The sequence below is a fragment of the Coturnix japonica genome, chromosome Z (genome assembly GCF_054131305.1).
Source record: "Coturnix japonica strain WE chromosome Z, WE-NBRP24, whole genome shotgun sequence".
Classification (NCBI taxonomy): domain Eukaryota; kingdom Metazoa; phylum Chordata; class Aves; order Galliformes; family Phasianidae; genus Coturnix; species Coturnix japonica.
The window spans coordinates 12919495-12947459 of NC_140702.1; the positions used below are offsets into that span (position 1 = coordinate 12919495).

The window sequence follows — 27965 nt, forward strand, 5'->3', positions numbered from 1 at the left end:
TTCACTCAAAAACCATGATCAACCTTACTTCACTTTCCTCTTCCCTCCATGAGTAGATAAGTTGCAAGATTAACAAAAAATACAAAAACTAATTAAATGTGAAAGTTACAGACACAATCTTTAGCCATAAGAAATGTCACCCTAAAAGCTGGCCGAAAACCTAAAGCTGGCTATGGTTAGTTTTCAGCATTCTTGAAAGGAGCACGGCACTTCTACCCATCTATGGCAAAAGTACAAAGTAAGTTACTGGAGCCAAACCCTCTTATTTTAAGTTAAATGAGGCACATACACTCATAAGAATATAACATAGGAACCACCACCTGAAGAATTTATTTGAAACATCAGCATTGGGTGTGGATCTTCTTACCTGATTCAGAGATTTCTAACATACTTATGCTGTTACTGGAGCTAACCACTGAAGTAGAACAGTATTTGGCAATTTCCATTTTGTTTGCAATTTTTTCTTTGAGATCTGAAAAAGGATTTTAAATGATGCCATAAATTGACCATTTACTGATCTTTCCTGTCAAGACAACTTTAAAAAATCTCCTTGGATACCCATAATTTATCATTACAAAAAATTACTGCTATGCTTGGTAACACAAAGTGCCATAAATCAGACAGTGATTTATAGATCAGAACAGTACTCAGACTTGTCCTTTGATGTTGCTGGAAAACAATTGTGATGCACTGTAGTGGCCGTCTGAACCACTCAGCCTTTTCATTACTATAGTGATGTGATTTCTGCATCTAGTAAGTAGCCTAAATGTAGTTTACTAAGTGTTTGCGTATGCAGGTTCTCTTGCTACTGAAGAAGATTAAAATGCATATAAATCTATTTTATTCTGTATATGAAATCCCCAAACATCAGCATTGGAGGCCAGGTCATTTTGCTTGGTACTGGAACACGACATGTACAATTTAATGTACTCAATTTATCAGAGAAGTGAAACTGCCCTTCGCAAATGTTGCTTTAAAGTCTTGCTCCTATCTTCAATAAGGGACAGGTTTACTCTATATTGTATCCCCCCAAAAGAAGCAGTTTTCTTCATTTGTTTGCTAAAACTAATGCTAGTTAAAAATAAATAAATTTATTTTCAGCTCAAAAGAAAAAGTCTCAGTCAGCATCTTTTTCTCTGAACTACACAAAATAATTCCACAGGCACAAATACAATAGCCAGTAACTGTCAGTAAGTCACAGTTATCTGTAGCGTGACAGTCTTTAAAACTTTTCTTAAACTGCTTTAAGAAGTTGTCATTTTGACTATTTCTCTTGTCCATGGGAATATTTAACCCCTTTTCCCATACAAACGTGCTTTTGCATAATTTACCTGGCACGAATATATTAGATACAATCTTCTAGAAGATGTCTCTGAAAGTAAAACTTAATTACAGATAGTATCACATAAAGTTATCATAGTAACAGGAAACAAGATATCCTGCTGATTTTCAAGTTTGCAACATAACCAAAGACTAAACCAAATGGCAGACCAGTCATTTTTCCCTTGGCTATCTGATGAGACATTTCTAATAATCTGAAATTTGTGTATGGTATAGTTCATGGTTTCATGTACAGAAATTCTAATTTGATACACTCTGGAATATATTCTAAGTTACTCTAATTGAATGTAGAAAAGCTAGATCATGTGAAAACAATAAGGAAACTGGGTAAAGAAATTAAGAAAACCAGCTCTCACCTTCTTTGATCACTTCCTCACACATATTTTCATCAGCCATATTTTCTGGAGCTAAATTTAGTAACTCCTTCAATCCCAAATATGATGGAATCTTAACGGAATCTGATTTGCTGTTTCTTCTTTTGCAGAATTCTAACTCAAAAGGCAACATGAAATACTGCAAAATATTAATCACCACAGAATGGTAAGTAAATTTTAAATTTCCTTTGATCTTGGTCTTAGCTTGGAAAAAAATAATTAGTTAATTAAATTAAATTAATTCTAACCTGATCTCAGAGCTATTAAGAAAGAAGACATATGAGATATACATGGCAGACACAAAGCTTTGTTCAACACATAGAAAAATGACAGCATACAATATTTCAAAATGAACCAGCGCAGTGAAGAGTGGATCTAAACATATATTTCTGAATCAAGTAAAATCGTCATTTGTTTAGCTGAATGTTTGTTTTCTGTAGAATATTAAAATATGGAGAAAGAGATAAATTTGATTTTCATTTTGTTTCCTCAGAAAAGAAGCTTGCTTCCAGAGCATGTATAGGAACTTTCTCTTTTCTATAGACATTCCATGGCTTTCTATTCCAATTCATTTTTACTGTTATTGCAGTGTTACCTACATAAATATGCCAACATGTCAGATTTCAGTAGGAACAATTTAAGAGTGAGGATTCTTAACAACTATACTGAAAAATTAGAAGTATGCAAATAATATCAGTGTTTTTCTAACCTCAGAAACAAGAAGCTTCAAATATTTACCAAATGTATATATTAAAAAACCCTCCATAAAATGACCTGCAGATGAGCAAGGATTAATGCACATAAAGCAATCACTAATAAAATAACTGGGCAGAAACAGGATCATGATACCTCTCTATCTTCTAATGTGGTTTTACAAAAGCCCTCCTTAATTCCTTGCAATTTGTTTTCACTCTCCAGCATTTCTATTTCATTTTGAAAAGACAAACATTCCCTTTAAAAGACCAGAAAATAAAGGAAGTGATTATTTCATACCTAAGACTGAAATTCTTAGCAGTAGCACTAACAGCTACACATGTGGCAAAAGTTATGTTTTTCTAAATCCATACTTCACACATCCAAAGGATGTTTTAGCAAAATGTATAATTATAGGCAACTGTTTTTCTAGAAACAGTGCACTAGATGCTGAGTAGTACCACTTATTTGGATGTGTCTTAAAATAAACAAACAAAAACACCCTATAAAGAAAAATCTACTTTTAAAAATTGTTCATTTACAACTGCTCTGTCTCGTGAAACTGCCTTCTTCTTGGAAAATCTGCAGATCTGTTTTTCCTCTAGGATTTTATATGAACTTTTTTCTAATCTAAAATGGTACAATTTGATTTCAGTTGCTTTTCATTTCTATTTTCAGGAATCCTTTGTGCATTAAAAATGTAGAACATGTTGACTATTAAAAGAAGTATTTTCCTTAATTTTAGTGACAGTATTCTAAAATGGTGAAAAATTAAAGAGTCAGACTATTACTTGCTTTTTGCAGCAACAGTACAAGGACAGGGTGAAAGATTTTTCAAACAGAAAGAATCCTGTTCATTGGGCCTGATCCTTGTGGCCTTTGTAGGGCAGTAAAACCATGAAAAGTATTGCTCTTCAGGGGAACAGCTTTTTCATCTACTTCTAGTACCACTGTCTTCCTAGAGGAATACTGTAGATTGAAGAGCAAAAATATGTCCATGCCTAGCTTTCAGATACTCACCCAAATTTATATTAATTTCAAATTTGCCTAAATGTATCTCTGTCTACATGAGTCTCCCTGGGTGCTCTAGTAGGTGATTAGGACTCTCACTGTGATATATTTGGTGGCTTGCTGGCTGTGCATCAGCAGGTCAGAGTTAATTAATTCTCTGAACATTCACACTGACATTTTTTCCCATGTGACTGTTATTTCTGAAAGTTATAGAGGAATTTGGATTATGTTCTCCTTGGAGGAAATTTACTGAAGTCTACATATGCACAATGCATTATGTCCAGGACTCATTGGAAGGTTAGAACATGTGTTCCAAAAAACAGGAAAATAACTCATCCTTGTTCTATCATTATGCACAAATAAATTAGCTAAATTCTACTTTGCCTTGATTGTGAATCTGGCAACCCTGTCAAGTGCAAAGTTATACAGGTCATTCAAACATGGAGTAAATCAGCAGATTTTTAGATTCTATTTTTGAATCTTCATGTACATAGATTAATCTATTTGCAAAATACTGAACACATTCTGAGTATACCTTACATGTTTTTATGATCCAATTTGCTCAAATCCCTGATATTAAGACATCATCCAATTAAAGTTAATCAACCTAACACCTGGAAAGCAAGCAAAACCCGAATAATATTCAATGTTGAAGAACTGCAACTCAGTGGGGTAAGAGTGGAGTTTTAATGACAGCATGACAGAGAGGAGGGAAAGAAGGAAAAGAAGGAAAATGGAAGCATTAGTAAAATCCTGACTCAACTAAATTTAAGGACATTTAACTGAGAGGGAATCAGTCAGCCAAGGGGAGCATGAGATCCCTTGAAAATGGACATTCTTCCAGCATTCCAAGTCTAAATTCCTGAGCACAACTAATACTTACAAAGTGTAATAAGTGTAATAATGACATAACTTCATTTATTCATTTGTGTTAAATAGTATATATAAATTTTATCCTATGATTTTTTTTCTATGGAAGAAGAAAAGTTGAAAGTTTAAAAGTAATATATGAAATCTGTTAAACTGTTAAAGGCTTTACTCATAAGCTATTATTTATATTCAATGTTATTCAATTTTTAGATACCTAAAAATGTTCTCTTCTGTTAAATTCTCTCCTTCAGAATCTAGAAAAGGATCTCTCACACAAAAAAATTTTAGTCTGCCCAGAAGTGTAGATAAATTAGGAAGTTTTTTACGATAGTTTTCCAGATCATCAACAAAAACAAATTCATCTCCAATGTGTAGACCTGAAGAAAAATAAGAAAAAGAATGATCAGGAGAATTGTTGAGTGATGGTCCAAAAGCCACAAATATCAGCAAAGCAACAATTATTTCTTAGTTTAAATATTTTAGGGCTTTAAAATTTTAAATGTAGCTCAGTCTAGATTTCCAGTGGTCAAACCAATAATCTCTGTTTTTCTTCAGCTCTTTTCTTTCATGTAACACTTGCTAGAAAGAAAAGCTAATTATTTTCATTCCCTTGTTTGCATTATCAAGTATCATAAGGACCTTCTGCAGTAGGTTTTGGCTGAGTAACTTAGTCCAGTGCAATTTGTAAAAGGCCCACACATTTCAGCAGGCAGTAATGAAGCAATGTGTGCATTACATATAAAAGTAAAATGTGGATTTGCTAGTTCTGCAACAGTGATAAACTTACTGGGAAAAAAAACCAAAACAACAACAATAACAAAAAGACAAAAATAGAGAAGCTGACAAATTATTATGTTTTCAAGAAAGTAGAAATAACTGACCTTAATTTATTTTCAATTTACATTAGCAGGAATAATTATGAAATACTTCGGTACAGACAGGCTGGTAGAACAGAAGCACTACAACAGTGTATTGCAATATACCTAGAATTAAATCTTAATCTTCTTGCATTTGAATAATAGTTATAAATTATCATTTCAAATTCTCTATCGTATTCTTTCTTAATTTGGCATTGTTCACTTTTTCCAATTAAATCACATTGTATTACACTTACTATTCCAGGCCTGATAACATTTACCTACCAAGTAAATGTCTGTGTTTTGGCGTTCACTGTATACATCTTAGCTTTGTTACTTTCTCTGTAGACAAATGTTCTGAAAGTAATGCCTCTTTATTTTTTACTACGTTGGCCCAGGAGGTCAGAGGTGGGTAATGGTGAAATGGCAGTACAGGCAAGCTGAATCTTCTTGCCAATATTCTGTTACATTTTGCTGTCATGCACAGATAGCAGCAGAGGGGCAGGCTGACAAAATGCAGCTATGTAGCTCAAAGTTTGCTCTATTAAACAGTGCCATTGTGCTCTTTGTAGTTGTTGTAATTTCAGTGGAAATAAACAGGGTGCATTACTTTTGGAGCAAACTATAGAGGACTTGACTAATGACTAAAATATCCTGTTACATACTACATATCTGGATAAAAATCAGGTAATTACATAAGGAAATGAACTAAGACTACTTTCAGTTACTAACTGTAGAACAGTTGTATTGTCAATAGTATGTTCCTGGTAAATGTTATCTTGTACAGCCTGACAATAAGAGCCACTTGTGGCTGTGGAGCAGTCTGAATAAACAGTTACACTACTTTGCTTTCCTAATATAATCTAATTTACTGATAGACAAATAAACAACAACAACAACAAAACAGTTCAGAATAATATGTCATAGTATAGTAAAATTAAAAAATTCTTAGCATATTGTTTCTACAATCAGAATGAATTATACTCCACCCAATTAAAAATACCTTAATCCCAGGAACAAAGTAGAAACTGCTTACTTCTTTTCCACCTTGGTATACTAGAAGAATATGTCTCAGGGATCTAACTTTATTTAAGTACAAAGGATCATCAGCATTTTGACCAATGCCTAGCAAAATCTATTTCTTGTGATTCTTTGGATTCACTTTCTACTACATGCTACTATGACCTGTAAAGCCCTACTTCTCCATGGAAAAAAATATCTCTAAAATGATTATAAGTTCTGCAATTGCAAGCTATGTGATCATCCAGATGATCTCATCAAAGATCCATCAGTCATAAACAAAAAATTATTGAAGTTTGCAAGCTAAAGTTTGTAGAAGTTAGGAAACAGTAAATTAAACACCTTACCTTGCCACTGTTCCTTAAGCTCAGTGGCACAGTCAGTCTTCAAATATTTCTCTTGAGTTGATACTTCCTCACAAACAACTTTGTTGAGTAAATAATGCGTTTCTGTGTCAATTGGAGAGTTGGGATTTGAACTTCCTATTAATTCAATATTGACATAGAACCCTACAGAACTGATAGGTTTCCTAAAAATCAGAAAAAAGAATTCTGACAGTTGGGCAGCAATTTTCATAACTTCTGTTACTCCTGAGCATATCAATGGCACGCAAAAAGATACTCTAAGACCTTTAATAGTCACTGTATTTGGTCAGAACTATTTGAAAATATGGAGTTGTTTTCAACACTCAAAAATAAACCCAAAGGTCAACCTCTCTACTGCTCATTTACATATTTAGGTTTCTTTTTTTATTCCCCAAGAGAAAAGTCTTTAAGTGTAATCTCACCACTAAATGGCTAGACAAAAGCATCAGAATAATTAGTGTCATAACACTTCTGACCAAAAATCTGCTAGGTTAAATGTATACGTATCTTTCACATAACACGCAGAAATTATATGCACAGCAGCAACTGTCAAAGGTGAAATACAGTGTAATTGAAGAAGCAAAAATGTTTCGTTTTCTTGTCACTTTTTTACTACAGTCAGTATTAGTACTATTTGCCCAGGAGAAAAGCTGGTTACCAAATAGTCATTTGACAACAGATTTTTTTAAGTCATAGTTCTGGGTTAACTGTACATTTACATAAAATATTCATAATTTCTAATTAAAATATGTCCATTTTAATGCTACATTGTCTGTATAAATTGAATGAACAATAAACTGACAGATGGTGCTGACATTTCTGAAGAACCTGGGTTTTCTGCTGATACATAATAACTGTTTCTAATACTGTAATTTAGAGAACAGACTTCTCAAATGTTCATCCTACTGATTTATTCAGTATTCTACTAATCTGTTGCACTACACAGTCCTGGTACTTTCTAGTCATCTGGAGGTCAATCACATAAATGGCATCAGTGTAGAGAACCCAGTGTATTTCTTAATTTCAGCATAAATCTTCATGTTTAGTCAGTGATACTGGGGAATAACTGCCTCATTTTTTTTATTATTATTATTTTTTTCCCCCCAAATATTTTACAAAGCAGCATAGTCTTAAAGTTATTTTGCTACTACAGGTAGTGTAGCTCATGAGTGATAACTCTGTGGTATTGGCCCAAACTTCAACAAGGTGTAAGCCTTTGAAAACCCATAAAGCTTTGAGCACTGTGCCTAATGAAAGTTGCATTTTATTAAATAACAGCTAAGCGGGTTGTCACGATGTAGTCAATGGCTCAGTCACAAGTGGCATCCCATAGGGGTCCATCCTGGGACTACTGCTTCTCAATACTTTTATCAGTAATTTGGATACTGGGATTGACTGAGCTCTCAGCAAGTTTGCTGGTGAAATATACCACCCACCCCTCACTGTGTTCACGTCCTCTGTTTGGTCCCCATAAACATTCAGCAAGAATTGAAGGGTATCAGTGGGTGTCATTTTCTTCTGCATGAAGGAAATCAACTCGACAACTTAGCTTTACACACACTTCGATGTCAGAAACCTTTCTGTCAGACTGCCCCTTTGCTGCCATCTGTCACACAGCAACAACATGTAACAGAAGGTTGGCAGAAGGTTCAGCCTCTACTGTGATACCACCAACATCTACAGCATCCTGGGCCAAAATCACAAAATAGGAGGCACTGCTTTTGGAGCTGCTCTGGTGGTATGACTTTTAGTAAAGAAGACATTGTTAAGTCTCTCCTAGAACAGCTCCACTGCATTGTCTACTTGATACCATCAGAAGACATTTCCATATTCTATCATCGCTAATTTATCACTCACAAAGTAGCTGAATGATACTAAAGGAATTGTATATGCTGTGAAGAAAAGGTTACTGACTTTTCCAGGAAATCCTCCACAGTTAAACTTTTCTTCCACTGATCCAGCACTGAAACAGCAATCATGTTCTGTGTTGAAGTAACTGAGGCAGAAATGGATGAAAATGAATCACATAAAAAATAATAAAATAATAAACAATTTTAAAGTATAGATCAACTCATTGCAGAGGTTAAACTGAAGCTAACATGTAATTAAGAGGCAAATATTGTTGCTTTTACTGTTTTCAAGTGAATAAAAATAAACCAGAAACATACAAATATTTTTATCTATATTCACACATCTTTATCCCTGTTGCATAGAGCATGTCTCCTGACATGTTATACTGTATTTGACTAATTCAGCAGGAAGTTTAAATAGATGTCAACAATCGAATCAAATACTGCCCTCATTTGTGTTGTCATACACAAATAAATAACCATTACCCCTCTGTTTCTGCTTAGGCAATGAATAAATACTACCTTCAAAAGCTATAAGACTGCCACTTCTGGAAATACATTTTTTCCTATTAGACTACGTCGTATTATGCTCAAACAGAAACTTTTCTGTCAATCCACAATGAACTTAAACTAAACCTTAGGGACCAGACAACTTACTTCTTTCCCAGGGCCTCCTATATTTATCGTGAACAAAAAGTCCAGTCAGATGATACTTTTCACGTTGTCGTAAATTGGGAGGAAAGCAAAGTGATAACCTACAGATGGAATACCTCTGCCTTGCCATGCTCTGGAAAAGATGAAAAAAAAAAAAAGGCAAGTGATAAGATTAAGAGACACACACTTGTATTTTTTCTGTTTTTGTGCACTACATCTTTGGTCCCTCTGTTTTCAAATGTTAACTAGTAGAACATATTTTATATTCAAGTTTTATGTTTCTGTGAAACTGAAACACAGTCTACCCTAAGAGAAGATACTCGTATTTGCCACATCTGATATTTAACTTTTAATCTACAGTTCTTCATATGCAAAACTTGGCATACGCATAGCTATGCCTGCCTAAGCTTAGTTTGTGCAGTTAGGGTGCTTATCATCATGCCTCCAGAACAGGCATATGTGTGCATAAGCTAAATAGAAAGAATTCAATGTGACTCCAACTACTGTTGCTTTAAGTGCCCAAACATCATAAAGCCTTTCAGTTTTCATGTGCCATTATTAAATAACAAAAGGCTAGCATGACTCATTTTATCTTCATTACATATAGGAGGGTAACATGGTTGTGACTGACTGAATCCTAGAACTTAACAGGTTCACGGCAACTCCACTGACATTTCTTTCAAGAGCAGCTTCAATAAAATGTCCAACAGTTATTTTGTCACAAAGTTCTACATGCATTACTGTATAAATAGCACAAACTCCAGAAAAATTGGTGATTTTAGGAAGCTGAGAAAAATAATACTTATGTGTGGGGTTTGGATTTGACAAGTTTATAGTCTAGGAAGAAGACAACCCAAAATTCTGTGCTATAAAAGGCATATTGGAAATTAGATCTAACTACAGAAAGGTGGGAAAGCGTCATGTGGGGATCACCAGAAACCTCCCTCTAGCTCTTAGTCATGGCCTGACTTTGGTTCTGTTGCTTCATGTCCAAGAGATGTCCACCTGTTTCTGCATATGCTGTCAAGCCAGTTACAGTTTGTACGGTTAGTCATCTCGGATGATAATTTAAAGACTGGTCACTGACTTGGATTACTACCAGAACTGTGCTGTCAGCCACAGTTTTGGAAATCTTCCTGAATTGGCTAAAACAGAATGGAAGAAAAGGAAACGAGAAGGAACAGAAGGGGAAAAGACCTGGAACACAAAGTGAACACTCAATTATTTAGAGAACATAAACTCAGTTAGTTCTGTCAAAGGCAATAATTACCAATTCTTCTTCCTTTTTGTTTTAATCCTCTGTCAGATATTTAAAATTGTCAGAATTTTTAATGACAGTTAATTTCAAGAAAAAGGCAACCAAAAAATTGCCATTATTCCATCTTCTCTTTAAAAAAATGGATAAGCTCTCTTGTAAAAATGTTTAAGCGCCATATTGATGTACTAACAATTTTTTGTCTAAGACAAAATGCTATGTTTAGGCAGGGATCTTCTCCACTAATCCTGAACATAGATGGCAGAAACAACCAACTGGACCTCAGTCTGCTATGTGTCATTGGCCATACACCAGCTTAAGTACTCTCTACCTCAGTTATTACTTACACAGACACATTTGCTGTAAAATAAAAAGGACAGATAGTGAACCCCCTGGCACAGATCACAGAGCAAAGCTGATTATAACCTTCCTTGTCATTAAAACAAGCTATAACGACTGTGACTGCGCTCTGGCAGTACTCTGAGGTTAAAAATAAATGGCCTGCTGGAGTTAAAACAGAAACTGCTGAACAAGTAAATGCAAGCAATAATGTGCCAGGGATCAGAAAGACAAAGTTAACACAAGCATGCAGTTTTGCAGAGGATACCTTGAGCTGAGTAGCCTAGAATTAAGAGTATTTTCAATCACTGATGTTTGTAAAGTGGAGCAAACATGTCCTTGGGCTGTGTGCACAGATGGTGGCCTTGTAACAGGCAAGCTGTACGTTTTACAGAACACTTTAGATTGATTCGTTCTGAATATAAAGGCTATAGTGAATTAGTTGAACTTATGAAGTCTGCTACAGCACAACCTTTCTTGCCTTTCTCACATATATCAGTGTTTTTTAAAAAGAGAATTAATGGATAAATCATTTAGCCTACGAGTATCTCTTATTTCTCAAGGAAATCTAAAGGTTTCCATAAATTTCTCTTTTAAACAAAAGACATTACGTGTTTTTTTTTACTGTTCTGTACAACTTGCCTGCAGTGTCACTTTACGATGTAAGAGAATACCAAACTTCTAATATGACTCTGTAATCACACCTGCAGTGCTCAGTGGCTTGAGGAACCTAGCTGAAAGACACCTTTCTTCAAGTACTTACTTAAACTGACAGTTGGAAGAACTATATCTGGGCTTTAGAAAAAGACAAGAACATCAGGAGAAGGATTCCACACTGAGCTCAGCTAAACATTCTGAGTTAGATTTCTGCAGATATGTGCCACGACTACTTGCTGAATTCTTGAAGGCATCATGTCTCACTATTTCATTCTTCCACTAGGAATATCCCCACTAGGAGAATTCTTTAATATGGCTCATATTTTTTCTTTGAAAATGTGAATAAGCAAATCCTCAACTAGAAAAAGACATTGCACCAAATGATAAGCAACAGATAACATCACACAGATGAAGGCAGGAAGGAAAGCAAAACTTCTTAAGTTTTCTATGCTGTAGCAGATCAGCACCAATAAGGCCATTCACTGTAGATGTCAAAAACATCTGCTTTGCACAAATTTTAAATTTCATCCATAACATACAAAGAAATAACAATCTTTAGTAGAAATACAATGATTTGTAGCATTATTCTGATGCATGTTAAAGAAACAAAATTCCTGCAAAATTGCACTTTAATTTTCTGTTAAAAAAGGTAATCAGTCACCTTACTGTTAAACCAGCATCAGTGTGGTACAACAAGCTCACTCAAATACAATTTCTAAGAAATTAGTTCTCTACCTTTTAACATATACCGAATCTTGTAAATTACTGACATAGTTCCTTCAGAATAATAAGAGAAATAACAAAACTATACCTCATATAAGTAGTCTGTTGAATGATACTTTAGAGCTGGAAACATCTTTTTCGTTTTGTGATATTTCCAACACTTGCCTAAAAGAAATTCACAGAAAGGCTAAGTTAAGAAGCTCTTCTATAAGGGAGTTAAGCCACCTAAACCTGATTTTTCACTGACTAATGCATATACTAGGGCATTTTTTAATTTTTATTTTTTCACTCCTTCAGTTTTATAAGCAAAATGGAATAGTTGTAACAAACAGATCTTAATCACCACAGAGCAGCAGCAGCACGCACCTCAGGAGCGGCCGCTGGGCGGGAAGCGCATATGGAGCCTCTGATTGGCCGCCGCCCGCCATCAGGCCGAGAGGCCGCGTTCTTCCACACACCACAGGTGCCCGCTGTGGAGAGCTGCGGCCGGGCTGTGAGGGGGATGGAAGAAGATTTTCCAGTGATAAACTTGTGTAATTGGCATCTCTGGAAAGGTGTCTCACTCCCAATGTTTCTGATTCAAAGCAGAACCATAATAGATACACTTTTTACCATTTATTAAGAAGATTATAACACCGGTAGCTAACACTGAAGTCCTGGTCTCAGCAAAGCTACCTTGATAGGTGCAAGTTTTCTCCAGCTGGAAACAAAATTGTTATCAACACATGCAGCAAAGTGGCATTATTGGTAGCAACGGAGTTGCTTCTTTACATTTTAACATGCAGAATAAAGACTAACATTTTGTAATAAAAAAGCAGTGGTATTTGAATTTGAATTTGAATCTCTTAAGTATTTAAACTAGACAGTGCTTGGTATTTAGTCACAGTGTCACTTCAGCTATACATGGAAAGGTATTTTCACCAGGACAGAAAACTGTAACATAGTTAAGGGGATGCTAACAACCATGGAAAGCATCCTGCCTCAAAAGGTGAAGTTCTCATAAGTCTCCTGAACAGAGGTTCTGTAAAATATTCTCTAAATGGCTTTGACAGTAAGGATGAAAATAGAATAGAAGGGATAATATTGTCTGTTCTGGAACCAGAGGAAGAGAAGCATCATTGTATGTAGAGGGTGCCTGAATTTAATGGGCTTTTGTAAGTATCACTGAGCAGTTTCCCTTGATAAATGGGCTTGTCAGAATATTTTGACAATTCCTGGGGATACTTTCTTAACAGTTAGGCTCAACATCTGAAATGAGCTGAAATAAAGCCAGCTGCTTGATGTTCTGCAGTGTTCTGGGTCTCACAGGTTGTGTCTTCATCTAGATCAGAAAATGAGAAAGCCACACGACTGTCACACGACTGTAGTTCAGGTATCATCTCAGATTTTTTCTCTGTGGTTAGGAATGGCTTTAAAAACAGTGGGCAGAGTCACTAGTTTGAACCTTGAACGACCCCATCTCTCCTGGGAAGATTGCATGCTGTTGTCTGTCAAGCCCTTCAGAAAATGATTGGGAAAAAAAACACAGAAAAGTGCTCTGCCAAATGAGTCAGAGAAGCCCCCTGTGGTCACTGGGATTGGAGGGCCTTGAACAAGTAGAGCAAAACTGAAAGGAATGAGGGAAGCAGCTGGCTCAGGAGAATGCAATGTCCTGAAAACAATCCCAAAGAAAAAAGTTACCATCATTTTGGAAACGCTGATGTTCTTGAGAAACAGAATTAGGAAGAGGTGGGTGTGAGCTCTGGATTTTGGACAGATATTGTGTTCATCCATCCAGAAAGAGGGCCTTCTTTCAGCTGCATGAATGCATTCATAAATATAAATCTGGTTGGGAAAGATATTCAAGAGATCTTCTTCAGGTCAGTGGAGAACTAGAACTTGAAACCTGAGATCACCTGTTCCTAGCTGGAGAGTGGAGAAACTGCCCTGAGAAATCACCTGCATGTGGGGTAACTGTCTCACTCCATAGATCAATGAGCAGCATAGCAGAGGTTGACATCATCTTCTCAAAGGAACTAACAGCTGGTCATGAATTCCCTTTTTATAGGCTTAGATGCACACTGAACTATTCCAGAATGATGATGTGTTGACAGCCTCTCTTGAGCTCCATAATCCAAAACAAATGCAGTTTTTTTGTGAGGCCTGTGGCTTAACATATCAGATAGTATTCTAAGGGATGTTTGAAGTGTACTCTAGAAATGTAATATTTGGTATGTGGAAGATCCTTAAAGAGTAAGCCCTGCAAAATATATAGAAATATATTCAATGGAGCTGTAGTAAGCTGTGTAAGCTGTTGTAAGCTATGCAAATGAATGTTTCAAGGTTTTATAGCAGCTGAGTGACTCATAGGAGAGCTCTGTTCTTCTAACTAGGTACAAGCATTGATATATGGATTGGGATCAGAACCGAGTTGAGCTCGGGAGGTGTTCATCTTCTTTATGATTGTGCTGATGCTATTTTCTACTGCACCTTGCTAACTGCCTCTCTGATAGCAGCTGTTAATGAAGTGTTGTCATCAGGAAGCCTCACATACAGCAATCATGGCAGACTATTCCTCTTTCATTCACCTTTCGTTAGGTGTTTCCACATCAGCTAGACATGATGTGCGTATTTCCTCCTCAGAAGCTGGGAATGTAGATCAGTGCTGGGAGAAGTGTGAAACGGGAGACAGGGCTGAATTTCATAGTGGTTTATTATGTTACATCTCATGTTTCAAAATACCTGTGAGTCTGTGGGTATTTTAACTTTCTTCAGACTTATGTTAGTCATCTGTTTGGTTCCTCATTCCACGCTTGATGGAGCACAGAGAGAGGCTTTGTTTTGGGTTGACATTATGATGCTGTAAAACTTCTGGATAGCTGCCCTTCATTGTTTACTAAGGTAAAGTATCACTGAAATTATAAATGTGATGTAAAACATGTTCTGCATTGTGATCATTAATAAATCCTATTAACTGCCAGTGACTTCAGTTTATGTTGGTCTGTAAAATCTGAAGAAAGGGGTTTGATTCGTCTAGGTAAAAAAGAGGCATTAACACACAGGAAATAGATTCTATTGGTGCCTTGTAGAAGAACAGAGTGATGTGAGGAAAAGGGCAGGCTCCTTATGAGGTGTGTATTAGTGTTGGCATTTACTAGCTTTTATTCACACACAGTACCTAAATGTAGTCTGAGGAACTTTCAGTTCTGAGGTAATGTTTGCACAAGAGCCAGAGATAAAACTGAAAACATGCAGTGTTTTGTTGTTGGCTTTTATTTTCATCTTTTAAATGTTGCTTTTTCAACTTTGATACCAGTCCTCACCACTGCCTCCAAGCCTGACTTTGAGTGAATTATTTCACATGTAAGTACATTCAGGATCACGGACCAAAAGTGTAATAATCATTGCAAAATGTTACTTAGTCATGTTTCTGCTTGTGATGAGATGATCTGGTATGCCGAAACCTTCCGTGGGTGTTTGTTCACGATTCTGTGCTGAAACTCTCCCTTCCTATCTTGGCTGCAGTGTGTAAGGGCACATTTTTAATACTGCAGAAATTAATGGAAGTAACATTCCCTGGTTTCCACTTGAAATATTACATTTAGTAGCTGGAGGCGGGGCAGAGCTGGTTAATATCAGTTTGTAGGGTTATCAACATGTTTGGAACAACTTACACATGTAATCCATGCCAGCAGACTGTAATTATTATTCACCTGTGACAGGTGAAAGACAGCTGAGAAGGCTGTAGCACTAGCAAAAATATGGCAACATTTTGTCCCCAGGAAGGCATAAGAAGCCAAACACACAAAGGAGTGAGTTTAAAAATCAAACACCTTCTCCCTAATCTTAAGATCACAAAGCTGTCAAGTCTGCTGGGCCATCGCTCCATCCCGTCTTGTCATCAGTTTCCTTGCACTGTCACGTCATGTTTAGGTTTCCCATAATGGTATGCAGCAATACTGTGTTATAAAATTAGCAAATTATTTGAATGATAAAGCATTTGCAGCACACAGCTTACAATGTACAGGCATGGGAATGGTACAATTGTGCAATAAGTGCTTTGCATAATGCAGGTTACAGTCCGCCTTCAGAATATAATTGCATGGTGCATGAGCGCTGCCGGGAGCACAGAGGTGTTCCTACAAGGCTCTTTGCCACATCTGTTTTCTGCAATGTTGATATGTCATGTCATGCTTATAATGTCATACTCACAGAGTCTGCCAGAAGTTTCCAGTGTCAGAACTCCCAGATAACCAATATGACATTGGCTGTCATATGACTTTGGAAAACGAAGGGCAGGTGTTCATGATGTATGCTGTGTGACCTAAGAAACCCAGCTGAAGATTCTGTCTAGTTAACACTCTGTGCCATCTGCTGAGCCATCTGGTGATGATAAGAACATAAAACTACTGTCAGGAAGAACTCTTGAATAGCAAAAGCAAATAATTCACAGAATCACAGGGGTTGGGAGGAACCTCAAGAGATCAAGTCCAAACCTGTGTTATAGCAGGTTCCTACAATAGGTCACAGAGGTAGGCATCCAGGCTGGCCTTCAGTATCTCCATAGGAGGAGACTCCATAACCTCTCTGGGCAGTCAGTTCCAGTGCTCTGTAACCCTTATTGCAAAGATCTTCTGCATGTTAGTATGGAACTTCCTATGTTTGAGTTTTAGGCCACTGCTCCTTATGCTATCCTACCACTGAGAAGAGCCCGGCTTCTTCCATTTGCCTCCCACCCTTTTGATATTTACAAACATTTATCAGATCCCTTTTCAGTCTTCTATTCCCCAGGCTGATCAGGCTCAGGTCACTTAGCCTTTCTTCGTAAGGGAGGTGCTCCAGGCTCTTAATCATCTTTGTGGCCCTCTGCTGGACTCCCAGGAGATCCCTGTCTTCTTTGTATGGGAGAGCCCAGGTCTGGACATAGTATTCTAAATGTGGACTCACTGGGGCAGAGTAGAGGAGGAAGATTACCTCCCATGCTGGCCATGCTCTTTTTAATGCACTCCAGGATGCCGCTGGCTTTCTTGGTCACAACAAGGGCACACTGCTGGCTCATGGTTATCTGGGATGAATATAGGAATCTGGCTAAAGAGAAGAATAGTATTTCAGTTTTACAGAACTTCTCATGTTGCAGTGTCAACCTGCAGTGACTGGTGCTGTACTTTCACCTTTTGCCTCATTCACACATCTGCAGAGCAGCTGTGAAGCCCTGTGTCTCAAGGCTGTGTTTTTACATGGCTGGAAGATTTGTTAGGGATCTTTCACATATTTCAGCATTCCTGAAAGGACTCTGGTCAGTCTTCTCAGCCCTCTTCAGTGCAGTCTGAATGATGTATGTGAGCATCTGCTACCTCAAGCTAGGATTTCATCCAAATGTTAATATAGCTGTTGAACAAATAGCCCTGTATCTAAGGCAGAATACTTCCTCAGATGAACTAATCTTATATTGAGGTGGTATGATAGGTCTTAACTCAGGCCAGATTTTGTGCAATAGCAACAGTCATTACTTGAGCCGTACTCATAAGTGATTTACCACATCCTGATAGCATGGAACAGTGTGTAAGAAGAGGAGTCCAGAGAGTGCTTTACAGATGATGTAGGCACACGGTGAGAGGATGTCTCAGCTGTGTGGGATATGTGTGCTGTCAGCGCATCTGAAGAAGTCAACTACCTTAAAAAGCGCTTCCCCAATAGGTCCCTGCTCTCAAAGGACATCATCCTTTATTGATAATCAGGTTTCTTCATTGAATTATTTAATACAGTTTTGTAGGAGAACAACTTTTTGTTAAGTGATTGAAGATTCTTTCAAAATAAATTCATAACTCAAAAGTGTTTTGTAGGTTTTGTAGGATTTTCTTCCTGGGAAGTTTTGGACATGTTATATTCATTCTTCTTTATTATATATCAAATCTGTGCCTGTTTTATATACATAATATTAACAGGAAAATATTTTTCAGAGTTTCATTAATTCCTAGACCTTGAAAACATGCAGTCTACCACATTTATTTCTGTTTTTCCTATGGACTTTTCTCACTGAATGTCATTAATGTATCTTGCAGATATAAGCCTGGGAAGCCAGACTTCATGCAAAAAAGTTTGATACCATAAGAAGAAAAGCTTCTCATACAGGCTTGGAGGCCACAAGAGCTCCTTGTTGCATTTGCCCTATATAGGATTCCAAAGGAGAAGCCCTTGGCTGCCTTACCACCCATCAGAGAGGCTCACATGGGTACCACGGTCTTCCTGGACTCCTTGGTTACTCTTCTCTCTCTGTGTGGAACACTGCAGTGACCTTGTAAAAGAATGGATTAGATGCTATTATGCCAAATGACCCAACAGATTATTTATCTTCCAGCCACAAAAGGAACATAAAACTATCTGGTCCTTCCTGTCAAACCTTCCAGTCAGTCCTTCCAGTCAACCCAGCTTGTAAGTCTGCTGATGTGGCTGATACATTCCTCAGACAAAACATCATTTGGGCACCTGAGGACAGACATCTTGGCATCATTCCTGCCCCCAATCACCTGATGTCTCTTCTCCAGCTGTAGCCATTGTCTAGCACATCAGATAAAGACTAAAAAGAAAAATCCATAATATATATGTAGGTGAGTATGCTGATCTCAAGACAACAAAATAATTCAAAATATTCAGCAGAGTGAACTGCATTAACTTTGCAAAGAAATGAGTGCTATGGATATACACTAAGTTGTCTCCCTTGAAACTTCCTAGAGACTGAAGATAAAAGGTGAATGGGATATTACAAAGATTCTCAGGAATGAATATCATATCAGAAACACCTGAGATGGACAGCAAAACAACAGTTTTATAAAAACATTTCTAGTCAAACAAGCGGTGAAGAGGAGCAACAAGTACTGAGGAAGGATTAAAGAACAGTGTACCTGAATAATTAAATTGCTTTTTTCAGCGGCAGTCTGAAATCAGAGCAGATCACCGGCACCATACCATAACCCTGGGAACTGTTTTTCATTAAGCTGGCAAGTTGTTGACTTAAGTGTTCTTGATGCTCTTTTGTGGAAAACACAAATGAGGGCTTATTTGATCTTTGTGGCCTTCCACTGGACTCTCACTAGGAGATTCCTCTCTTTTTTTGAGCTGAGGATTCCAGAGCTGGGCAGGGAAGTCTAGATGTGGCCTCATCAGGGCAGAGTAGAGGGGGAGGATCACCTCCCAAGCTCTGCTGGCCACACTCTCTTGAATGCACCCCATTATACCACTGGCCACAAGGGCACACTGCTGGCTCATGGTTTGCTTGTTCCACCAGGGCACGTCCGTCTTTCTCTGCAGAGATCTTTTCCAGCAGTTCAACACTGACTTGTACTGATATGTGTCATTACTCTTCTCCAAGTGTAGCACTCTACACTTGACACTTTTGAACCTCATCAGGTTCCTCTCCACCCAGCTCTTCAGTCTGCCCAGGTCTAGCTGAGTGGCAGTACAGCTTTCAGGTGTGTCAGCCTCTTCTCCTGGCTTTGTATCAACAGAAAACTTGCTGTGGATTCATTCTGTCCCTTGACCCATGTCACTGATGAAGATGCTGTACAAGATCAGATCCCATACCAGATCCAATATCCAGCGTTCCCTGGGGAACATCACTAGTTACAGGTCTCCAACCAGACTCTGTGCTGCTGATCACAGCACTCTGAGTTCTGCCAGTCAGTTCTCAATACATCTCACTGTGCTACCATCTCTCCCACGCTTCCTAAGGTTATCTATGAGGATGTCCTGGGAGATAGCATCAGAAGACTTGCTGAAGTCCAAGCAGATGGCACCCACTCCTGTCCCTTCACCTGCACAGCCAGTCATGTCATCCATGAATGCTGCCAGGTTGGTCTAGCTTAACCAACTTGGGGAATCTGTGCTGACTACTACTGATAACCTTCTTTGCTTCTATTTGCTCAGAGATGTCATACAGAACAAGTTGTTCCATCACCTTTCCAGGGACAGAGGTGTAGAGGACTGGTCTGGAACTGCTTACAAAAGATATAATGACTGATGAGTCCCACCCTTCAGTTCTGGCAAGGTGGAACATAAGTAATGCTTATCAAATGATGTGGCATCCAGACACTACAATGCCAGGGCAAAGCATAAACATATAAACAGATGAGCAGATCAATTAATTTCTCCGGCCTTAAACAGCAACTGTTACCATGCTGAGTACACGTAGGCTAAACATGACCCCATATGATGATCATTTAACAGTAATTTTTCTCCAGCAACAACAAGGTTTCTGGAGAAGTTCCTCTCCACCCTGGTAGCTTGTTCCTGCTTACTGTCACCATTTCTCAAGATGAATGATACAAGCATCAGCTTTGCTTCTGACATTACCTCTGTCTCAAATAAGTCTTTTTCAAATAGGAAAAAATAGTTAATCCTTAACCCGGACAATTTCTGACACTTCCAGACAGCTTTAAGGCACAGCCTTGGGGTGTGGGCCTTGATGGATGGGCAGCAGGGCAGGAGGAATGAGGAGGCAGGCTTCATCACTGAAGTAGTCACATTGCTGAGTCACCTCCTTTCTTAGTGATGAGAACATATCAGAAGGTACTTAATTGTAGGACAAGTTATCCAGGCATTACCACTGCCTTAATGACTGTAATTATAGTGGCACATCACAACTCGATACTGTATCACAGCCACAGAGAGATAGGTGCCATGGCTGTGTGTTCTCCCAGTATGCAGTACTGTGGGTTGGTCTGCCATCTTATTCTTCTAATTTTCCATTCTCCTTTGAGATCTACTTTCTTGCTTTCTTACAGAAAATTTTGGTTCCCCAGAGTATTTACAAAAGTGCCTATTTCAGCTGTTTCACTTCTTAGTTCGGAGTTAGGCTATCTGTTCCCCTTCAGTCTGATGTGTTTCCCATAGGTGTCTTTCTGCTTTCAGTATATATCAGCTCATTTCATGCTCTGCTGGAATCACTTCTCTGTTTAAACAAGAGTTCTGCTTTTAGACGTGCCTGTAAATTTGAAAGCCTGAAGGGTAAACTGCCAAACATGATGCACATATCTTCCTTATACCTACGGAAAAATTGAGTCTTCAGGTCAGGATGTTGTTGATCACCATGCAGGGCTACACATTAGTGCTGTGGTCACGTCTGGGAGGGCTACTCCAGTGAGTGTGCATCTAAGTCTTCAGACCTGTGCATGGCATGATTGCCCTAAGAGCACAGCCCAGAACCTGCATCTTCTGGGCCCTTTGATGAGAGAGGGGGCTGCAACCCTAGGAGGAGCAGCACAACAGCCAGCGATCAGTCAGCTCTCCTTATGCAGTTTGTTGCTGTGGCTGAAGCCATTCCCAAAAAGGGAAATCTTGCACTACATGTCACCTAATAAAAAAATGAGCAAATCAAAGCTTGATTCTCCATCCCATTTGTGAGGATGGTTGAAAAACCTCAAACAGCGCAGAGACAGAGGAATGCCAGCATTCTCTGTCTGTGCCTGCTTTCTCAAAGAGTGTTTGAGCCACTGCACCCAGAACTCTTGGTGGAGCAACTGTGTATCTATTCAGAATGTGAGAGGAACTTCAGTGTTGTTCAGCATATCTGCTGCCAAAGAGTCCTCCTGTTTTGCAGGAGAGTGTTCCTGTCTATATAAAGCTTTTGCAAACGTGCCAAGAATCTCTGCTTTTGGTTTTGTGTGTGGTGGCACATACACAAAATATTTCTATATTATACTTCAAACACTTCAGCAAGTAAAAACTTAAAAAAATGTGGTCTTAGATGGGTCTCTGGCAGGTTATTTAAGAACAGTGTTACTGTAACTGCCATGCACCTTGAACAAAAGGAGAAGGAAGATCATTAACACAGCAGCTAGAACTTGGCAAACAGCTTCAGATAGGGCACAAATGATAGAAGCGTGCTTAGAATTCCCAGAAATAGTTTAACAAATATAGGCTTTCACAGAGATCCTAGGGGAAAGATAGGATTAACATTGCTCAAGGAGGCTCAGAGGTGTGGTGCTGACAGAAAAATGGTGACACGTATACAATGAAAGCAATCCGCATGGGGAGGGTCAGGGACAAAGGGGCATTGATATTTGAAATTCTGTGCACCCATTTTCGTTTGTTTGTCTTTTGATAGGATCTTTTATTATGGTTTAAGATTAGGTCCTAGCCAAAGCTTTACCGAGTAGCTCGGCATTTACTATCCAAATGTTCATTGGCTGCTTTCCATCTCAGGATGTGAAAGAAGTTAACCACAGTTCAGTACAGACTGCTGCTTGTTGTTTTCGCTTGTGGGCACAGAAGAAAATCTCTTCTATTTTGGTCCTTCTCTGGCCTTCGGAGGTCACTTTTGTCATTCAAAGTGTCTTGAGGCTCAAGGGGCAATGCAGTAGAAGAGGAGGGTTTTACTTATTCTTTGCACATGCATAAAATCATAAACACCATTCAGTACTGGTGAAGGCAGAAATGAAGGCAAGTAATGTTTAGTGTCTCTCTTCATTTTACCTATTTGATTTTCTAATTCTTATTCTTATGTTTAGTCTATTGTTGCTCTGTTTAAGAGAAGGCTTAGGATACCTAAGTTCACATACAGAATAACTGACCTTTGCTTAAAAGCTGCTTTCCTAGCCGAGACCAATCACATATTTGATAATAAAATACTTAATTAAATTTGGTGACAAATATTGATGTCTCTTATATAAAGAGCACCTGAAAGACTATGTTTTTTTCCAGGACCAAGCCTTTCAGACAGACTTGAAGTTTTGAATGGAGTACAGCATATCCTGTTAAAATAATGAAGAAGGGTCAGAGCATCTCTCCTATGAGAAAAGGCAGAGATATCTGGGACTGTTCAGAGCTGAGAAGGCTGAGAGGGGATCTCATCACAGTTTATAAACATCTGAAGTGCAGGTGTCAGCAGGATGGGGCCAGGCTCTTTTTGGTAGTGCCCAGTGGCAGAACAAGGGACAATGGGCACAAACTGAAACTTAGAAACTTCTGTACAAACACAAGAAATAACTTCTTAATTCTGAAGGCACAGAGCACAGAATCAGGCTGCCCAGAGAGGCTGTGAGCTCTCCTTCTTTAGAAGTATTCAAGACCTATCTGGATGCTTTCCTGGGTAACCTGCTGTAGGGAACCTGCTTTAGGAAGGGCTGAACTCTGGGATCTCCAGATGTCTCTTCCAACCCTACTATTCTGTGGTTCTGTGATTCTGTGAAGAGAGAGTTTGCAAGAGGTAAATTAATTGGCTGAAAAATGCTGTGTTCTCCTCAGTATGTGTGTCTTTGGAAAGATCCCAACAGAGACACATATTTAATTGTAAGGCTATCAGTCAGTAAAACTGTAAAGAATGGAAACTAAAGGACTTAGGAATAAAAAGACTGATAAAATTATATTATTTTGAAGAAAAAAATGTATGATTTTATAGTACTTTTTCTTTTCTATAAACCAATATTTACAGCTCATTGTCTTTCCTTCCCTCCCTCCTCCCCCCACCCCCTGCAAAAAACAAAAAGCTGAGTTCTGAGCAGTAACGAGATACAAATAAATGAATAATGAGATTTAAAGAAACGTGAAAGATTAAGATGAAAACAATGCAGTGCTGGAACAGAAGAAGAACTTAATCAGCTAAAAGCTTCCATGGAACAGTGGAACAATGCAGATAAACTGGGTATATAGCTGGGTTGTCAGGAAACGCGTTTCTTCATTGTAATGTACCGTACTAATGTAAGGCAACCTTTCTGGAAACAGAAAGTGAGTTTAGATAGAAGAAAAAGAGAAAACATCATCTCCGCCTTCCCCATAGACACCTCCATGAGTCTGTGCGATTAAACTGGGAGACTGGTTGCATCCTGGGCTGTCTGAGTGTGGGAGTAAAAGTGGTATGGCAGCAGGTGATGTGTTTCAGCAGTGGTGACAAAGACAGTGGGTCACCTCTGGGAGTTCAGACTATTTCATTGGTTGTGGGCAGTAATTGCTGTTTCTTCAGAGAACCAGTGCTATGGTGGTTTCACTGTTTCAGTATGTAGGATGCCCAAACCCCACAGCTCTGAGAATAGAGGCAGTGGATGCTCTGCACTGCTCTGAGTGCCCCGGAGGGGTCTGCACTCCATCACAAGCGTTGCTGCCACAGTGATATCATTGTATCACTGCAGCCAAGCCTAAGGTCTCTTTGACAACGAGCTTCTCTTAATTATTTTTAAATGACAAGCTAAGAACTCTTGAATGATCTTAGGAAAATTAATTAGTTTAACCTTAAAGTAACCTTGTGAGGAAATAAGTTATTTCTGTGTTAGGAAAGAAGGAAAAAGGAGACACTACTGCAGGTGGTTTGCCTGGGGCAGAGCAGAAAATATTATCTGAGAAGTTAAAGAATAAATACAAAAATCTTCCTGTAATTTTGGATCTGAATCACAAAAGTGTCTTCATCCTCAGTGTTCTGCAGACAGATGTAAGCACGGGGAAGTTATTCATATCTCTGCTGTGGCTCCAGCATCACACTTCCCCCGGTTTCCTTGATTTAAAACATACGCGGTGTCCCTTTGTGATCTGTGTTGTCAAGGCTGAGATGAAGTCAGGCAGCAGCAAGGAAAGCGTGTGTCAATGCTGCTACCAGTTACTTTCTCTCTGGTGAGAGAAAAAAAGAAGTCAGTGATCACTTTTTAGCCCAGTCTTTCCCCTGATGTGAAAATGTATTTAACCTTTTTTTTTTTTTTTTTTTTTTAATTATTTACTTATTTCTCCTTAAAAAACAAGGTTGGGGTTGGACCACAGACCACCTACAGAAAGCTACTGCTGTATTCACATGGGTTAATATGCAGTCTGCAGAGCTGCATGGCTTCTGTTGGTGAGTCTGGTGGAAGCTCTTGAGAGAAGCCTGTACTGAGGTCTTGGTAGGTGGTGGCTGTCAATAAAGAGCAGCCTTCCTTACAGTTTCTTCATTAGTAGCTTCTTTTAGAGTAAGTACTCTGCACCTAAATAATTAAATTTGCCCTGGTTTTGAGAGGTTTCTATGCGACTCTCTATTAATAGTTCTTTAGGAACTTGTGTATAGATTCATTTGCCTTAAAAATGCTGAAAAATGTCGTTTGCTTTAAGAGACTGCAGTGGGATACTTATACACAAAATCTTTGAAAGCCTTTCTTGATCTTGTGTAGATTTTAATATCTGGAGATGCTAAACAATATAGGTATGTTCTTCCACTCTTCTTTCTGTGGTAATCAGGATTTTTCAGCAAACGTCATCTGTTCTTTCTGGCTGCAGATTCCATTGCTTTCCTCCATTGCTTCTCTCTTCTCCATCAGAAAACAAACTCTTCAGATTATTTTCCTTGCACTAAAGTCAAGGATGAAAGCAACCCAGACTAAACCAACAGCTGAAAAAATCAGGAACTGCCCTACAGGCCTTTGCAAACCATTTCCAGAGATGCCTGTGTGAAAAATAAAGTTATAGAGAAAAAAAAAAATTAAAAAAATCTTATTTTTAAGACAATAAATAAATAAATAAATAAAGCATGTTATAGCTTATCTGCAAGAAGCTGTGTTACCACTACAGATAAAATGCAGGGGCAGTGGGCAGTAGTGAGGATTACTGGAATGAAACAATAATGGAACTTTTAAAGACAATGATGGTAAGAAAAAAGTCTGTGAAACTGCATCTTTGGTCAGTTTGGATTTCTACACATGCTACAAGCAGCATCTTAGATCTCAGGAAATATGTTTTTTACTTCCCATGGACTCTAATTCTATTCTCAAATGTTTGAAGAAGAATCACAGTTTCTATTTAGACATTTCTAGCTTTCATGAGCCAAGGGTGGACTCTAGGCCAGGGTGTGTTTGGTGCCTTCAGCTCCAAATGCTGCAGCTTCCATGCTGTGGATGCTGCCTAAAGCATCATGGTGCATCTCAAACGCAAGCACTCTGTGTCTATTTCTTCCTTTTTCTAAAGAAATTATTTTCTACGTTCTTCTTTAAGCTGTTCAAGGTTGAGGAAAAGGGGAACAGTTAAAATAAACAGTTGTTTTCAACTTCATGGTATGTAGTCACTCTTGTGACTGACAGTTTCTGATGTTCCAGGAATCACTTTTATTCTCTACATAAAAGAGTTCTTGGCAAACATGCTGGTTTTGTACAAACATGCCACAGTCCAACGAGTATAAACTGAATCCGTTAAAACAAACTGAGAGAAAAGGCCCAATTAATCTCCTTCTTTCATGACCTCACATGCTCCTCCGGAGTATTCTCAACCAAATGGTTTGTAACCACCCTGCCCCACAAAGTGCACACATGGTCGTATAACATATGTCCTCTATATTTATTTAAGAAATGAGAGCTGTTTTTCATTCACAAACCCTCTCAGTGCAATAGCTGGTTAGATGTAATGTCACAGAATCAAAGAATCATAGAATGGATGGTTTGGAAAGGATCCTGAAGATCACTTAGCCCTGAGCTCCTGCCTTAGGAGCGCTGCTGCCCAGCAGGTCAGCTTAGAATGGGGCTCATCCAACCTGACCTATGTGTTAGATATGTTTTTGTCTATCTGCTTTGCTTCACTTTCATGGGCATGACTTCCTCGTCCTGTGGGGAGTAAATGCTTTTTATTTTATGCAGATTCAGCATCCACCAATTACTTCTCAAGTATAGGAACATCCCAGTAGGGGAAGAAGCATTCTGTTTATACAGAAGTTGCCATAATGAGACGAAGGCAGCCACACATTCTAAAATGTCCAGCAGCAGAAAATTCAGAGGATAGTGTAGGAATCTATTACATGATATCAACAGAGTGGGTTCCCTTAAAGCCGTTTCCAGACATAAAACAGGAGATCTTCAGTTTCAGCTTTGCCACTCAGGTCTGACTTGAGTAAAAGTTTCCACAAGATGACTTTTTGCACCGCTCTGTGAACCAGCTTTGCCTGCCCACATGAAACTAATACATTTGCATTGACTGGAAGTCTATCTTTCATAGGCTAAAATGAAACAGAAATTCAGTTTTAAAGCTGCCATTTCTCCAAGATACAACTTCATGTAGCATCCTGTGTGGGTAGGCAATGGCAAATAACACCAAAGATCTGATGCAGAATGGATTTTTAAAGGCTTTTGGATAATAGGATGTAAAAATGCTCACGTTTACTATTGTTAAACTTTCCTTGATTTCAACATGAGATCAATCTGAACTATTTTTATTTTAGGTGTTTTGGAGATATTTTAGAATATCTCTGTACTTTAGAAAATCCTCTTTAAAGGTTACCAATCACTGTTGTATGTATTATATGACTCTCTTTTGTCCTTCACTGGTAGTGATTGAGAAAATGTGCCATAAACAAGTACAACCTCCAGCAAAATGTGAAGCTTTCCGCACTTCTCTACTTAATTGGCCATTTCCTCGTGGAAATAGAAAGAAAAAGACAAACAGTGACTCAATTTCAATAATATAGGTAGCTGTAAGCATAAGGGCAGTCTCACTGCTATCCAAAGAACTGGCTTTACACTAATGAGCTTCTCTGAACAGAAGCCCAGGTAATTAGATTTAAGATTTAATAAGAAGTTGAAATCTGGCGCAACTGTCTTGTATTATCAGGCACATAACACAGAAAGATGAAACTGAATCCAAACTGTAAGTCACCAAGCTGATTTTGTGTGGCAAACACACTGCAATGAACAATATTTAGCAGTGACTGAGGAGAAATTTGAGGATTTCTTTCCATCGTTTTCCTCCCAGCATCATGTTTTTTTCTTCAGACACTCTTCTATAAGTGTGATTTTCTACATGACAGAGAGGAGCCTGAATTTGTGAGCTACACTCATGTATGGTCAAGAGTTCAAAATAAGATTAAAACAGTGAGATACTCATCTGTTTTAATAACAAAAGGAAAAGAAAAAATAAAAGAATCTCAGCATTTTTAAGCCAGTCCATTACTTTTGTGACCCAATTTGTTACTTCCCAGATAAAGGGAGGCAACATATATGCAGATGCATTTAGATGCACGCTTTCATCTCTCAAATGCAAAGTTT

General features: G+C 38.3%; 1 protein-coding gene across 1 annotated transcript in view; it reads right to left on the minus strand.

Annotated features, from left to right (window-relative positions):
- The window catches only part of SHOC1 (shortage in chiasmata 1), a 44319-nt gene extending 32045 nt beyond the window's left edge, over positions 1-12274 (minus strand). Inside the window, exons 1-8 of the mRNA XM_015849868.3 lie at positions 12098-12274; positions 9039-9168; positions 8446-8527; positions 6514-6695; positions 4504-4666; positions 2565-2667; positions 1698-1854; positions 368-472 (exon numbers count right to left, since the gene is read on the minus strand). Coding sequence (XP_015705354.1) covers positions 368-472; positions 1698-1854; positions 2565-2667; positions 4504-4666; positions 6514-6695; positions 8446-8527; positions 9039-9168; positions 12098-12142 — 967 coding nt within the window. The 5' untranslated portion in view covers positions 12143-12274. The remainder of the gene's footprint in view (positions 1-367; positions 473-1697; positions 1855-2564; positions 2668-4503; positions 4667-6513; positions 6696-8445; positions 8528-9038; positions 9169-12097) is intronic.
- Between the last annotated feature and the right edge of the window lie 15691 nt (positions 12275-27965).